Source organism: Polistes dominula, unplaced genomic scaffold, assembly GCF_049000335.1.
Source record: "Polistes dominula isolate Pdom_NZ unplaced genomic scaffold, Pdom_raw_medaka contig_20, whole genome shotgun sequence".
Lineage (NCBI taxonomy): Eukaryota > Metazoa > Arthropoda > Insecta > Hymenoptera > Vespidae > Polistes > Polistes dominula.
Window position 1 is genome coordinate 3215111 of NW_028301147.1, and position 17350 is coordinate 3232460.

Sequence of the window (17350 nt, forward strand, 5' to 3'; positions counted from 1 at the left end):
ACATATTTTGTTATATTTTTTTTTTTTTTTTTTTTAAAGTTTCAAAACACTCCTTCCTGGTAATTACGTTTCGTTAAATCACATTTTATGTTTTATATTTTCATTTGTAATAATAATAAAATATATTTACCAGGAAATAGCGATCTAATGATCGAACGTCCATCAAATATATTTTTTTGCAATTTTTCTTTTAAACATTTATATGCAATAAATATTATAATTTTTTAGTTAAAAATTTCATCTTTCTTTCATTCAATAAATAAATTAATTATTATTACTAAAATATAAATCTTCAGGACGTTTGATCTGATTTCGTGTTGAACTCGTCTGTGTGTACTCGCAAAATAATACAAAATAATATAAAACAAAATCAAATAAAACATAATTAATTGTTAAAATAAAAAAAAATAGGAATTAAAATACAGGCTAATAAGAATTAGAAAAAGAATTAGATAAAAACAAAGATGAAAAAGAAATAAAAGAGAAAGAGAGAGAGAGAGAGAGAGAGAGAGAGAAAACGAATATCAAGGAGGAATTTCTACAAATTGGTCATCACAAAAACTTACAAAATGGCGGACGAATTACAAAAATGTTTGTTGTCATTGCTTAAATGTAAATGTATTCTACACACAATTTATATATATATAATATATAGTACTTGTACGTGTACGTGTGCATATTGTAAATTCAGGGTCTAATTTGAAAGAGAGAGAGAGAGACAGAGAGAGGGGTGTGTGGGGTGTTCAGGGTTAGGGGTAGGTGGATCTAAACGTGTAAAAGTAAAAAAAAAAGTAGTAAGAAAGTAAGAAAGGGAAAAAGATTCTCTAAATAATGTACAACACACTAGATTCGTGCCAGTTGGGATAAAGTATATATATATATGGTATATATATATATATATAGCATGGAGGACCAATTATACTAAACTGGTTCAACATTAACAAAACTTACATTTCAATTTTCATAGCTCTTTTTCGTCAGCGGGTCTATTTTTCTCTTTTTGTCTCATTAACTTAGTGCGTGCTTCATATATATATAGTTTTTTTTTTTTTTTTACGACGGAAATAACAAACGGCGGGGTTTTTCAAAAGGGTGCGGTTTTAAAAATGGGGCGAAGGTAAAAAGGGTTTAGCTGATTGTACAAGGTGTCCTTAATTTCATTCGATTCTATTTAATTTTTAAATTATAATATATATTTTTTCTCTTTGATAATAATTAAACATCGCAATGATATTATTTTATTTATTTAATTAATAAATCTTTTGTGTTGAAACATTTTTTTTCCATTACTACCGTCCATGTAAAAAAATATAACAATTAAATAAATATAAGAAAAAAATAAAATTTATATTTGTTTATAAAAAATCGAAGTAATTAAGTAACACCCTGTTATAGTATATATACATTGAACTATATTAAATAATATATACATATATATTTTGTTGTTTATACATAATATATTAAAGGGTAAGGGTAATACGACATTTAAACGAGCCGAGAGAAAAGGTATGAAAACATCTAATGATATACGTATAAACACGTATTCACCACTTTTTTAAATGGAACATATAATAATAATAATATATATAGGGGTTTTTCTTTTTTTTTTTAAACGCATTGATGTGGCATACCGTGATAAAAAAAAAACGCGGATAAACACAGACGAGAAGAGAAAGGGGTAGCTTACGAAAAGTTTGATATCCTGTGTGTTTAGAGGAATTTTTTTTTTTTTTTTAAAGACACACAAAGTACTCGAGGAAATGACGAAACTTTTTCTTTACAGGAACACGGAAAACGAGAGAGGAAATGGTTCTTTCTTTTTTTTGTCAATGGGTTGGTTGAAACGCATGTCGATGAGGAAGAGAAAGTGAGGGTGAACGGGTGGGGGTTCTAAGGGTTAATGCATTCGGATTTGAGAAAGAATTCAATGAAGAGAGACACACACACGTATATACACATATGTATATATTATCATTATGTTGGTGGCAAAGGGAAAATATATTATTTTTGTTAGCTTTGGTTTTAGTTTTAGTTTTTCTTTTCTTTTCTTCTCATTTTTTGTCTCTTTTTGCGTTAAGAAAGATCGAGTGCCACGGCATACTTTTTTTTTTCTTTTTAATTATTTTTAATTATTATTTATATATCTCATTATTATTATTATAAATTAATAAATTTAAATTCGTGTGTTCAAATGATACAAATCCCTCTCGTTATTTTCATATTTTTCAATGGTTTTTTTTTTTTTGGTCTTCCATTCAATTTCTTTTCTCATCATCAACATATTTTTCTCATTTATTTCAGTTTTTAATTTTTTTCCTTTCTTAGTTAGATAGAAAAAAAAAATTAATGTGTTACGAAAACAAATTGATGATCCGATATTTTCTTTTCTTTTTCTTTTCTTTTATTTTTTTTATTTTTTTAATTCATTAAATTAATGTAGCCTAAAAAACTCGAGAACAGATTGTTACACGAGCGAGAAATTTAAACGTGGAATTTATTATTTTATTCATAATGACAAGTTCGAAGTTCGTTGACAAAAAAAAAATAAAAAAAAAAATAAAAATGAATATTATATTTTTAATGAAATATAACATAACACGAGTTATATGGTCGATTTGTCGATTGCAAATTAAGTGACACGTGTAAAGTAAAATACATATAATTTCCGCGATACCCAACTGACACATCGACAATTATTTTATAAACGAACGAATGAATGAATAAATTAATTAATTTATTTTAAATAAATGAAAATGAATTTTTTGTTGATTTTTTTTTTTTTTATATTCTTTTTTTCTCTTTCTCTTCTTTCTGTTATTAAAAATTTTGTTGTTCTATTTTCGATTAAAATTTTGGTCTCGTATTTTTGTATCTTTTGTTTTGTTTAAATAATAATAATAATAATTCACCCTCCTTTCATTTATTTCGTTATTATTATTTTGATTATCCTTATATTTCTCTTTTTTTCTCTCTCTCTTTCTTTTTCTTTTTCTTTTAGAGTTTAAACCAAAAAAAAAAAAGTGAAAGGCGTGACATTCGTTCTCTCTCATACACACACACACACACGGAAATGTATATTAGTATATATATATATAGAGATATAGTATCATATATCAGAAAGAAATAATTTATGTTCGTGGTGTAAGTGTTTTTTTCTCGGTGTGGAATAAAAAAATTTCTTTTCTCATCAACGAGAAAGTATTTTTTTTTTTTTTTATTTATATTTTTCAAGATTATCTAATATTAAACATTGAAAAAAAAAGAAACAAATGAGTAATAATTATTCTCATTGTTTTAGAAAAGAAAATTTTTCAAAATGATCGTGTGTCAAAGATGATGTGAAAGAAAAAAAAAAAAAAAAAAAAAAAAAAAAATTCGAAAGAACTAAAAACAAGAGAAAGAAAAACCTGTTCTGTCGCAAAATTACTGTTTTTTTACATTAATATTTTCGTGTGTATCTTATTATTATTATTATTATTAGTATTACTATGTTATATTATTATTATAATTATTATAATTATATTTGCAAGAGATATGCAAATTCGTATGGATATTATTAATTTTCTGTTTTATCGACCGACAAATTATGATCAATTTGTTGCAATTATAATCTTCTGTTTTTTTCTTTTTTTAAAGTAAAGTAACATTAAAATGAAAAATATTTTACATAGATACATGTATGTAATTATTACGAAGATAACGAAAAGATAAATGTTCGTCTATTTTATTTCACTTTTGTTTTATATTTGTTTTTTTTTTTTTTTTTTTTTTTTTTAGTTCAATTTCATCTACAAAATATAATAATAATAATTTATATAATGATCTACAATTCTAACATGACATTCATTTTAATATTACTTTTGCATTAGAATCTAAAACACCTTTTTTTCTTATTTATCTAAATCCAATTAATTATATTAATAATTAATTATTAATATAATTAATTGTTCATTTAAATAATGGTTTTTTTTTTTCATTAACTATATATTGTCACACGCAAATCTAACAGAGATGTGCACATATATACACACATACACACACACACACATGCTCATATACATATATTTATTTAGAGATATATTTTCTTTGTGTTATGTATAGGATTTTCTTAGTGTCATTTGCATTAGGTGTTCTGTTTATTTAACCTTGATAATTATAGTAGAAATTTTTAGTTAAGCATATATATATATGTATACTATAATGATTGTACCATTCAAATATATATATTACATATATTATATTTTAATAATATATTTAGAACACTTAACGATTTTCTATTGATTTTTTTTCTCTATTATTTATCCCATAAACTTACATAATTACAATAATAATAATAATAATAATAATAATAATAATAATAAAAATAATTACTAGAAATTTAATTTACTTCATTTATTGTAATTATAAATAAATGATTCAAAATAATTGTAAGTTTGACATTAAAAAATGTTAATAATTGTATTTTTCTTTTGTAAAATTTGTTGCTTCATTATTTTTGCATTTAATTATTAATATTATTGATTATTAATTATTATTATTATTATTATTATTATTATTATTATTAATATTAATATTATTATTATTATTATTTACAAAAGCGAAGTAGAAAATTCGCAAGATGCTTATGTATTAAAGAAAGTTCCTTGATTGTTATCAAACGTTTTACTTTGTTTATATGCCTTTTTTTTTGTAAGTTACTTTACAATAATTCATTCTTTTAGGTTTTTTTTTCTTTTTGTAACTTTCATAATGTAATATTAAATTTAATTTCTTCTTTTATCTCGTACTTTTTTTCTTTCTTTCACTTTTTATCTTTCAATTTTTCTTTTTTCTTTACAATGTTTACCCTTATACCGTTCGCCCGTTTTTTATCGTTAATTTATCTTATTTTTTTTATTTATTTTGCGAGATTTTTCTTAAATTTTTTTTTCTTGAGCAAAAATAAAACGAGTCGACAGTGTTACGATAAAAAAAAAGCCGATTAAATTCTTTCCACTTCGAAATTCATTTGGAAAATTGTTTGTTGTTAGTAAAATTTTGTTTAAATGAGGAATTCTACGATTTATTTTCGATTATTTTTAAATCATCGTATGTATTTCTAGAAATTTATTTATTTTTCTGATTGATTGTATAAAAAAAATTTATTAAACGAATTGAATAATATTTCTGTGTGTGTAACATTATATAGCAGTGATAATATACGACAAATATTTGTATTTAATACAAAAAAGAAAATAATAAAATATAAATACGTGTGTTTACGTATACGTGATTATTTTATTTTAATTTGTTTTAATTTAATCATAAACGAATAATTATTCATCATATTTTTAATTTCCTTATTTCTTTTTTTGTAAAAATACTTGTGCAGATAAAAAAATTATAATAAAAAGTTTAATCATGTTACACGTTATTTTTACAACACAAAAATATCATAATGCGAATTTAAAAGTATATTTAAATATATTTATTATGATTTTTTTTGAACTTACGTATTTCCTCTTAACTTTTGGTAAAATATTACTAGATAAATTCAATTGTAAATTACTTAAGATAGAAATACTTTTATCATGATCCACTTCGCATAATACAATATAGATATGTGCGATCATAGAATTATCTATGAGATAATATCTCTCTTTTTATTATTTTTTTTTAATTTTCCTTTTTCATTCTAATTTTTTGTCCTTTTTTTTTTGTGTTCAATTCGATTCACATTTTATTTTATACACAAATATATTTTATACAAATATATTTTATAAATCGTATCAAAAGTAAATCATTTCAAACGAGATTGATTTGATCGCGTAATTATTTATCTTTTGAAATAATTTTTTGATTTTTTTCTAATAATTTTTCTCTCCTACATAAATCACGTGCAACAAATACTTCGACGTTTGTTGTTAACAAACTCGAGCAAGTTAAATTTTGCTTTCCATTTTCCTTCGTTTTTTCTAATTAATAATTTTATTTTCAAATTCTTATCTCTCTCCTTTATAAAATAAAAAGAAATCTATATATACATATATATATAAATTGAAAATAAATTGAAATAGTAGAATACAAAATTATTGAACAATTAAATCAAACAAATTAATAAATAAACAATATGAAATATTATAAAAATCTAACTTTAAATCTCTCATCATATTATATAATATATATTATCAAATATATTATATATTAATATACATATATATATATAATAAATTATTTTTTGTTTTAAATGTATATATTTAAATGTATTTTCTAATTTTCTTTTTTACCATAAAATTTTTGTTTTAAAACACACATACAACCACTCACTTTGACGCACTTGAAGCTGAAAATTGTTTATTCTCTAAAATTCGTCGTGCGCGACTCTTTTGCTCACTTTGTTTATTTTTTGTTCCGTCTAAAAGAAAAAACATCGAAGTTTAAGAAGGGAATTTTCAAGAAGAAATGAAAACAGGTAAGTGAATGGGTGGAAGGACACTGAATGGTTGGACAGGAAGGGAATGGGGTGGTGGTGGGTTTGAGAAAAATTGAGAAAAAAAAATGATACGGAGAGACAGAGACAACGCACGACTCATCTCTACGGTTGATTGTACGAAAGCTTCTCTCTTTCTTCAGTCAGAAAAATGGGTCGAGTGAACAATTTTCTTACGTAAATAGTTTTTTTCTTTTTTTTTTTTTGTTTTTTTTTTTTCCTTAATTTTTATCTCCTTTTTTTCAGAAGAAAAAGACAACACACACATTTTTTTTTTAGCACAAGTTCAATATAGACACTTGTTTTAAAAATTTTTTTTTTGTTTAAAACCCATGAACTTTCATATCGTTTTATATTCTTTTTATTATTCGTCGTTCCATCGAAAAACAAAATTTCGTACGAAAGTGCACAAAACCCCTTCTCTTTGCAATACGTGGTTGATTGCACGAGCGTAAGCAAATTTTTGATTTATTTTTCTTCTTTTGTTTATTTATTTATTATCTCGACCAACAATTTCTCTGCTGATTATAAATTTGTATGGATTGTCGTCGTTATATTATAGAAATATTTTTACGTGTGGTGGTTTAATAATTGGATTAATAATTATCGCAACATTGATTGTTCATAATTTGTACATTTAAAAAGAAAACAACAATCAACAACAACAACAACGATGTGTGAAAACGTAAAAAATTAAAAATTATAAAACATACATTTTTCTTTTAAATTTCATTGAATTATTAATATATATATAGGGTGTTACATTTTAACGTCATCGTTATATGAACCATTTTTTGTAAACCATGGATTATTTAAATCGGTAATGAACTTTCAAATTCCTAATGCCAATTAAAAATAATAATGGATTATTTAAATAAAAAATTTTTAATAATAATAATAATAATAATCAATTTTTTGAAACGTTAATTATTATTATTATTAAAAATGATTAGATTTTTTATTGAAATCCTTTTTTTTTCGAATATTTGGTATTATATTTCGATGTTGGTTAAAATGGTAAACTCTTTACATATACATAAATCGTGCATACACACACACACATACACACATACACATGTACGTGAAAATTATTCGTAAGAGGGTCTTCTTCGTTGAAGTAGACTTAAACGAGGTCAGCTCCATCGAGTCGGAATTTCGTGTTGAATTTTCCAGGATATCGATCGTTAGTATACTTGTTTCATTTAAAAGACGAGTTTAATACGATATCAACGCGTTTTAACAATCATTATTATTTGATTATTTTATCAAATTATATGTAAATAAATTGATAATAATAAAGAAAATAAATAGAAGATTGGATGATCAAAGATTTAATCAAAAAAAAAAAAAAAAAAAAAAAACATATGCATGATGCACACGTAAATATTGGGTTGTGTCAAAAATTTCTTCGTATTTTTTCATTGATAAATAATAAAATGACTTTAGAATTGCATAATACTACTTATGTTAATTGAATCTTTCGATACTTGAGAGGTTGTTTGAAAGCTTACGTATAATTGATTAATTAATCATTTAATGGTTTCGTATAACTTTGAAATTACATACCAATGAATTAATATTATTGTTTAATCCAATTTTACGTATAGATAGATATATTAATATTACATAATATTTTATAATCATAATAAAAATCTAAAAGATTTCATTTAAAATAAAAGATTCAGCGCGATTATCACAATTTTAATTTAAAATATGGGAATAAAATTGGGAGTATCCTTGAACATTGATAATTTCATTGTTCATTTGTTGATTTGAAAGTTAACCCTTTGAATGCTAAATACTTTTACCTAAAATGTTTTTGTAGGAACAGAATAGTTTATTATTAACCAGATTCTAATAATAAATTATATTTAATAATTAAAGTTTTTTTTTATGAATATAATTTAATTAATTAATATAAATATTAAATTACTTTACATTAATATTAACAAACACGTATATGCTTCGAATGATAATGTTTAGTAATTTTTACCAAACGCATATATGCGTCCGTAGCACTCAAAGGGTTAAATAAATTCTTATATAATTGTAAACAAAAGTGGACCTATAAGAAAATTAATAAAAAAAGTTATGACATTTGTTGTAATTGTGCAATCAAAAGTTTGTGCATGTTAAAAACGAATAAAAATACACGAAAAAATTTGATGCACCTTTGAAAATTGCATTGAAAAAAAAATTTTATCATTTATAAATATAATGCAGTATCGTTGCACAAAATTGATTCAAGAATTTTCAATCTGGAAAATTTAGATGTCAAAGATACCATTTTGATCCAGTTGACCGATCCAGTGGAAAAATGGGGGAAAAAATTCAGTAAGATTCAAATACGCGAAATAATTTGAAATTATTTGAAAAAAGATTGAATAGAAAATAATACGTTTCGTTTTGTCTTATTAAAATACGAAGAAACTTTTTATCCCTAGATTCAATATATATATATATATAAACGATAAAAGATAACATTTGGGATAAGAGACAAATGCACAGTTTTGCCTGTTCGATCCGAGTGAGCACATATACAGATACATTTTCGGCATATACATGCAGGGGACGACGCATCATTATTATAATTTTATAACGTTAAGAGTATATTGTATATGTGTAGTATAGTATGTTCATATGTGAAAACGCTCTTAGATGTGTTGTTATTAATACATACAATGTTTTATATCGGTGTATTATTTTTTTTTTTTTTGCATATTTTCATATATTTTATATTCATATAGATGTGGTGTTTACTGGTATGTATATATTTATATAAGTTCTCGTGTGTATGTACTTGTACACGTAATACATACATAGAAATATAATCAGATTGTAAATTTGTCTTCAAAGATCTTGCTTGTCGTTCACTGTAGGTTTTTTTTTTCATTTCATTTTTTTTTTTTAACTTTTTAAAATATTTTTTCCCTTCATTTTGCTCTTATCATTTCTTCCTTTTGTCTCGTTATTTTCTTCACTGTTATTTATTTATTTATTTATTTATTTTTTTTGGTATTTTCTTTTTGGTTTCTTTTCATTTTTATTTGTTTGTTTAATCATTGTTAATGTGTAAGTGTGTAATTTTTCTTACAAATATATTTATGATGAGTATTAATTTATTATGGTTTAATTTATGCATAAATTTATGTCGCGAACGAGTTCGTGTAATATTATTATTATTATTATTATTTAATTATTTATTTTTGTTATATTGTGTAGTTGCAATATTGTAAAATTGTTTACGTATGAGTGTACATCGTGTGGGAGTAAGAGAAAGAGAAAAAGAGAGAGAGAGAGACGGTCACGTGTAGATGTTAATTTAATAACTCGTTATACCGGCGTTTTTGGCAATTTCCTGCGCGTCGGCGAGGACGGTGTTTTGTCCGTTTCGGTTTCTGAAAAAAATTATTGCAATATTGTTTTGTTATAATAAATTGTAATGATAAATAATTAAAAACCATTGGAGAAAACAAACAAATATTTCAATCTTTTAAGCATTTTTTTTTTTTTAATTTAATCAACATGCATTTTAAGTCCCAATTTGGTTTTTTTTTTCTATATTCCAATCGTTTTCCAATTGGAATTTGTTAATTTAATAAATATCTGTTAATAATAATTATATTTCAACTTTGCAAATTTGTATGATTTATTACAAGTTTATATTTACGTGTTAACGTAAAAGTTTTTGTGGACTTTTTAAAAATAAAAATTTATTTATGCGTGTATTTAAATTTATTTATTAATTTTTTATACGACTTACCCATTAGAAGATTCATGCCGGATGTTTTTCCGGACGATATCATTCCAGCATCGTCCAATAAATCACCTAAACTGTGATCACATTGAAAATAATAATAATAATAATATTTTGCATTTGTCTTTTCGTTTTTTAATATTAATTCTTTCTCTCTTCTCTTAAACATATAATATAAATATAAATATTAATTATTTTTAAGTACTCACTTGTCACTTGAATGCTCAACGACGAGTTCGGCGACATCTTCCGTTCGGTCAATGATTTGTGCTACTTCCTCGAAATTTTTGTCTGTCAATGAAACACCTGACCATTCTAAAACCTAAATCAAAAATTAATTCAATACATTAATAATTATTATTAAATAAATTTATTTATTTATTATGAAAAAATAAAACAAAATCAACAATCTTATTACAAAACTTCATTCACTTTTTTTATTTTTTATATCAACAAATTTTACGTACTTTTAGATTACTGTTAATGTTTAACTAACACGAATTGTGTATATATATATATATATATACAAATGTGCAATTAAACATATATATGTATACATATAGGATAAATCATTTAAAAAAAATTTATGAATATATTTGATTTGTACTAAAAAATCAGTAAAGTGTTTTTAAACTTTTGGTAGATAGTTAATAATTTTATACAGTATACTCTCTTATAAAACGTATTTAATATATTACGTATAGTACAAATTTGCTTTATAGAAAATCACACATACATATGTATGTGTATGAAAAGTTTTCTCATATACGACGATATTTTTACTTATTCATTATTTCACGATATAATTTACAATTACTTCTTGAGAGAATAAATATAATGAATCTCAAGAGTATTCGTAACCATTTCTACTGTAAATTTTAAATAATTGATATGTTGCTTTTAACTCAAAGCTAGTAAAGTAAAACTAAAAAATATTAATTGTTTTTAAATATAAATATTAATAAAATTCTTCTCATTTCTGTAAATTATTCTTAACAATACAGTGTGTCAGGGTTGCTTTTCTGTAAATTATTCTTAACAACACGGTGTGTTAAAAAAACATAATACAAAGTAAAGTTGCAAAAACAATTGCGAGAATGTAAAAGAAAAAATCGTTAAAAATAAAAACGACGATAGTAAAATTCTTGCATTTTGTTTATACATGTAAAGTGTTGCAGAAAAACTCACGTTATATGAAAATAAAAAAGTTGTAAAATATCTTTGATACGTTTTTTTTTAAAATTCACATTGTAGAAACTCAAGTTATAAAGTAATATAGTCTACTGTATAATTTAATTAATACATATGCACACCAATATGATATAAATATGCGTATAACTTAGTTTGTTAAATTTCGAGAAAAGATAGGGGAGAAAAAGTTAAATCTAACATATAAAAGAGAGTAAATTTTACGGTGAGATATATACATGCATATAATGGATGTACATATATACCTTATCGCCTTGCGTTAGTCCGGCTTTGTCAGCTGGGCCATTGGGAACGGTCCAAACGATATATGCGAAACTCCTACCATCATTTCCTGGTTTTCCACCAACAACTCTCATGCCAAAACCGCGTGCTGTAACTAATTTGACGTACAATATATATATATATATTCCTCTTGTTTTTTCATTGTTCTTCTATATATATGTATATATCCTATATTTCTTTGGTTTTTTTTTTCATCCTTTCAAACCTTTCACTCGAAATTCTTTTTTTTAATTTTTTTTTATTTTTTTTACATCACGTCACTTAAACGAATATAACTGGGAAATAAATACATGAAAACGTCATACCTCAGCGTACGTTCGAAACGTTGACATTTTTATTGACGCCCATTACAAGTTAAAAAATTCAAAGAGAAATTTCTTCTTTTTTTTTTTTGAATGTCTAAATTTTTGCGACACACTTTTTTTGAGATATCACTTTTTTTTTATTCCTTTTTGAACATTATTTCTTTATTTATTCCGTGTCACCGGGAACAAATGTATCTTGAAAATACGTGGTACAACGTTGAGATCGTTGACGTTTTAATTGACGATATACGTGTTAAAAGAAAAAAGAAAAAGAAGATATTTTTTTTCTCATCCGAACAGTAGTCAAACGGTTTTATATTTTTTTTATTTTTATTCTTTTTTTTTCCCCTGTGGTCATGTAACCGTATAATTTTTTTTTCTTCTCGACAAATACTTTTTACAAACGTATAAACGTATAAAGTATAAACGTATTATATAGGTGATTTTTTGAAGTGACAACTTCTTTAGAATGGGTGTGATTTGAAAAAATGAAACGCGCTGATGTAGTGGAAAAACGAAAGCTGAATGTAGTGGGAAAAGGAAATGGACGATGTAGCGGGGAAAAGAAATGGCCTTAATGCTACGTAAGAAGAGAAACAGAGACAAACATATCATTATTTATAAATCATCATTATTTATAATAATATTTGATTTGCAAACATTTTTTAAAATGTTTTATTATTTACTTTTTTTGTAATTATTATAAAAATGTGCGCCTGTATGAATGCAACCTTCCAGACACACGTTGAAACTGTTGTTTACGAGCGCTATTTGTCGGAACGGAATTTTTCTGCCCGAAAAGATAGACAACCCGTCATATATACGTGTATAAACAGTTTTGACTGCAAAAAAATTCCGTCTCAGTAAATGGACCTCGCAAGCAACATTTTCAAAGTGTGTCTGGAGGGTTGCATACGAACAGGCGCGTATTTTTATAGTTAAATTAATAATTAAATAAATAATTACAAATTAAAAGTACAAATAATATTATAATAATATTATATAATAAATTATCCTCGAAACTTATGATTTGAAGGTTTCACTTCTAACTTGTGATATGCACACATGTTTTTTTTTTAACCCTTACAATTAGAGTGCTTAGAGTGCATATAAATGTTAGTTAATATTAATGTAAAATAATGTAATGTTCATAATAATTTATAAAATTATATTCAGAAACAAAAACTTTAATTATTAAATATAATTTATTATTAGAATTTAGTTAATAATAAATTATTCCTTTTCTACAAAACATTTTAGTTATAAATATTCTGCACTCAAAGGATTAAAGTGATAACTGCTGATATTATAAAAAATTATGATAAATTTGTTTAAATTTACGTAAATTTTTATTAAAAATTTTTACTTTAATTTATTTAAATTTGTAAATATATTTTTTGTTGCGTATAATTCTAACCTAATCGATTGGTCATTGTTATTATTATCGTTTCTGTGGTTATTGTTGTTGTTGTTGTTGTTGTTGTTGATGTAATTAACGTGAACGTAATTAACATACATGCATTAGATAGAATCGATTTAGAATTTCCTACCTATCTGTCTCTAGCTTTTAGGATTTGTGGTTGTTGCTAATAACAGTACGCCTACTCGATCTATACATACACAAAGAGAGAAAGAGAGAGAGAGAGAGAAAGAGAGAAAGGGCTAATGGATTGGAAAGAATTATCTCTCTCTATCTATTCGATATCCCATAGAATCCTTGAATGCAACAGCCCCGTGAATACTCCGGGGCTTAGTTGAATGTAAATCGAATTTTACATTTGTCTCGACTCCATAAATCTTTTCGATTTGCCTACTACTGTGTAATCTTATTTTATATGGGAATTGGAATATGGAAAAGGGAGAGAAGAAGAAAAAGAAAAAGAAACATTTCTTTTTTTTTTTGGGGAACATAAATCTCTGAATACTTTAGAAACACTTCGCGTAAAAATGAAGCGAAGTAAAATAAAGAAAGGAAGATAATAAAAATTGTGTGTCGTTACTTTTCTGACGTTCAAATTCTACATCAATTTATTTTATAAATGCATAGTATTATTATTTTTAGGTTGTTTCATTCTAATTTTGTATATTTCACATTTTTTCTTATTTGTTTATTGTAATTTGTTAATTTTATTTTTCTTCGTTTTGTGTATGCAAAGTGTTAACTATTAAAGATTATTATTTAATTAAATTTATTGTTACTTTATTATTTATTATATTATTATTATATTATTTTATTCTTATTATTATTACATTATTATCATCACCATTGTTATTATTCAGATTAAAAACAATTACCCAATACTACGACAATTTTTGCAAACATAAATCAAAACCAAAAATAAAAAAAACTAAACTAAGATAATAATATAATTATTATTGTAATAAAATAAAAATTCGTACTTAATAAAAATAAAATATTTAATCAAATTCACGAGTATAATAATTATAATAATATTATTCGTATTTAAAATAATTAACAAATTCTACGACAATTTTTCCAAACAGAAATCAACCTCCCCAAAAACTAAATCAGATAATAATAATTATTATTATAATAAAATAAAAAAATAGCATTTAACAAAAAGAAAAGATTTAATTAAATCCACTAGAAAAAAATTATCTTTAAAAAATAAATTGATACACACACAAAAAAAAGGTACAATACAAAAACCGGAATAAATGAATTCAATAAACATAGCTAAAATTCAGTGTGATAGATAGAAACAAAGACAGAAAGATAGATAGATAGATAGATAGACAGAGAGAGAGAGAGAGAGAGAGAGAGAGAGAGAGAGAGAGAGAGAGAGATAGAGAGTGTTAGGTGAACGTTTGAAGGAGAGACTTATTTGAATATCGATTTCGTCTGGGAAGCCACGACAGTTATCATCCTCCACTTTCGCGAAGCGTTAAAGGACCGGAGACGTAAATCCATCGAGGGAAAGGGTGAGAGGAGCTTCAAGGAAGGCAGGAAAAGAGGAAGGAGAAAGGGGGTTGGATGACAGCAAGAGGGTGTGTCTATTTTGTTTCTCTTCTCTCTCTCTCTCTCTCTCTCTTTACACAGAAAGAGAGAGAATAACTATTCGTTAAGGTCGTCTCGACCTTAAACGACAAAAAAGGAATGACCAGAACGACCGTTTTACTCGTTGCTTCACCACCTTTGGCTTTAGGGGGGAAATATACAGTAGAGCTTTAAGCCGGATCACGAAATTACGTGGGCAGGAAAAGTGTCTGAGAGAATGTTACGAGCAAATCTAGAAGGATAGAGTGTGAGAGTGAGAAAAGAGAAAATGATAAATAATAGAAAGTCAGAAAGGTAAATTAAAAAATGAATGAATTGATATACCTCCTAAGGGATCACTCCTTTTCCTTTTTCCCACCTTTTATCCCTTTTCAAAGTAAATTTTTATTATTCAGCGTTGAATGATCATTCCTTTTAAATTATTAATTAATTCTATTTTGGTATATATATGTATATACCAATATTATTTGATATATATTATACCAAATATAATTTGATATAATTATATACCAAATATTTTACATAGAAGAAACTCGTTTACGAGACTCTTTTACGAGGCCTAATTAAAAATACCCTACGGACTTATCGGAAAGACCCTACGGACTTATCGGAAAGACCCTACGGACTTATCGGAAGAAACCTCACTATTTTTCGGAAAAAACCTCACTACTTTTCGGAAAAAACCTTACTATAGAGGTGTTTACTACACTAACAGAGGTGTTTAGTTACCATGCATTTTTTAGTTACCAGAAGCAACTCGTCTCATTTCTTTGAATTGAGAACTTGCTTACTGTGTAATATGTTATCTATTTATATATGTTATCCATAAAACGTATAATAATTTTTGAATGTTATAACAATAATATAATAATAATATTATAACAAATAAACCCTACAATTATTCTACTCCTGATATTCTGCAGTCGTCTCATTCTCTCGAAACCTTGTTTTTCGAAGGTTTCACTTCTAACACGTGTGATTTGCCCACATGATATTTTTTTGTTTATGTATTGTAATTATAACCAAATATTGTTAACGAATAATGGTCATATTTCAAAGATCGATTTTAATTTATTTATAAAAGTATAATTTGTTTTATTAGTATTGAATGAGATATCATTCATATGAAAGAACAACAGGTACTATTACGTGTATTTTTTCTTTTTGTATTTTTATTTCAACAAATTTTACGAATAAATCGATACTTCGTTAATTTGTTGGCTTTTTTTGTTATCTTTTATTTTTAAATTCTATTAAGATAAATTTTATTTTGAAATAAATACCTTAAATACGATATCAATAAAAGTGTAACAATATCATATGCGTGTGTGAGTGCGTATATAATTGAAAATAAATTTTGACACAGATAAAAGTGTAGACGTATCAAGAGCTAAAATTAAAAAATACAAAAAAAAAATAAAAATCAAAAAAGAATAAAATATTGAATACAATGGAACAACGAGGTTTCGTTTAACTTTAAATAATTCAAATAATCTCAATTTTTCTGTATAACAAAGTGCAAAAGAAACATGTACATATTATTGGACGAGTCAACAGAAAAAAAAAAAAGTAAAAGTTTAATTCCCGTTATTAATATTTCATAAAGTAAATTTATCTCGTCGATATTACGTATTGCCCAAGAGTTTGAAAAATAAATATCTATATTGAGAGTATGTGTATGTGTGTGTTTATATTACTTTTCCATTACGGATCGTCGCCAATCGAAATGTTCCCATTTTTCTAATGCGTTATGCAAGAAAACTTATAGGATAAGAGATAATAATTATATTGAAAAATAATATCGTGGGATGAAACGAAAGAAATGAGATAAAAGAATGAAATAAATGTTACATGACAAAAAAGAAGAAAAAAACACACAACCATAAATTTATGGTGAATTATTACGTTCATTTCTAAAACAAATGACGCGTTCCCGTCTGTATTGTCTTTTTTTTTTTTTATTTTTTTTTTCTTATACATCCATCTATCGACATGGATTCTGTTTACGACAAGGACAAAAATAAAGATAATAATAATAATAGAATTTTAGAGAAATAATAATAATAATAATAATAATAAATGTGATATAATTAGTGAAATAAAATGAGAAGAGTAGAAAAAAAAAGAAAATTTCAGAAAAAACCATGGACTTACATTAGACAGAGTGTCAATGTTCATTAACATGACAAACGAAGCGTTTACCCTTTTTTTCTTTTTAAAGACACTCATACAAACGAAAATGTATGCAAGAGACCATGCACACAAGCATCCTTCTTTCATTATAATTTAACGTCCCGTTGATTGCAATT

The 17350-nt window shown here is 24.9% G+C and overlaps 1 protein-coding gene across 1 annotated transcript in view; it reads right to left on the reverse strand.

The window, feature by feature from the left end:
* Fife (regulating synaptic membrane exocytosis protein fife) overlaps positions 1 to 17350 on the reverse strand; it is a 141628-nt gene that overhangs the window by 26201 nt on the left and 98077 nt on the right. The window contains 4 exon segments of the mRNA XM_015320400.2: positions 9809 to 9867; positions 10233 to 10303; positions 10436 to 10548; positions 11681 to 11811. Coding sequence (XP_015175886.2) covers positions 9809 to 9867; positions 10233 to 10303; positions 10436 to 10548; positions 11681 to 11811 — 374 coding nt within the window.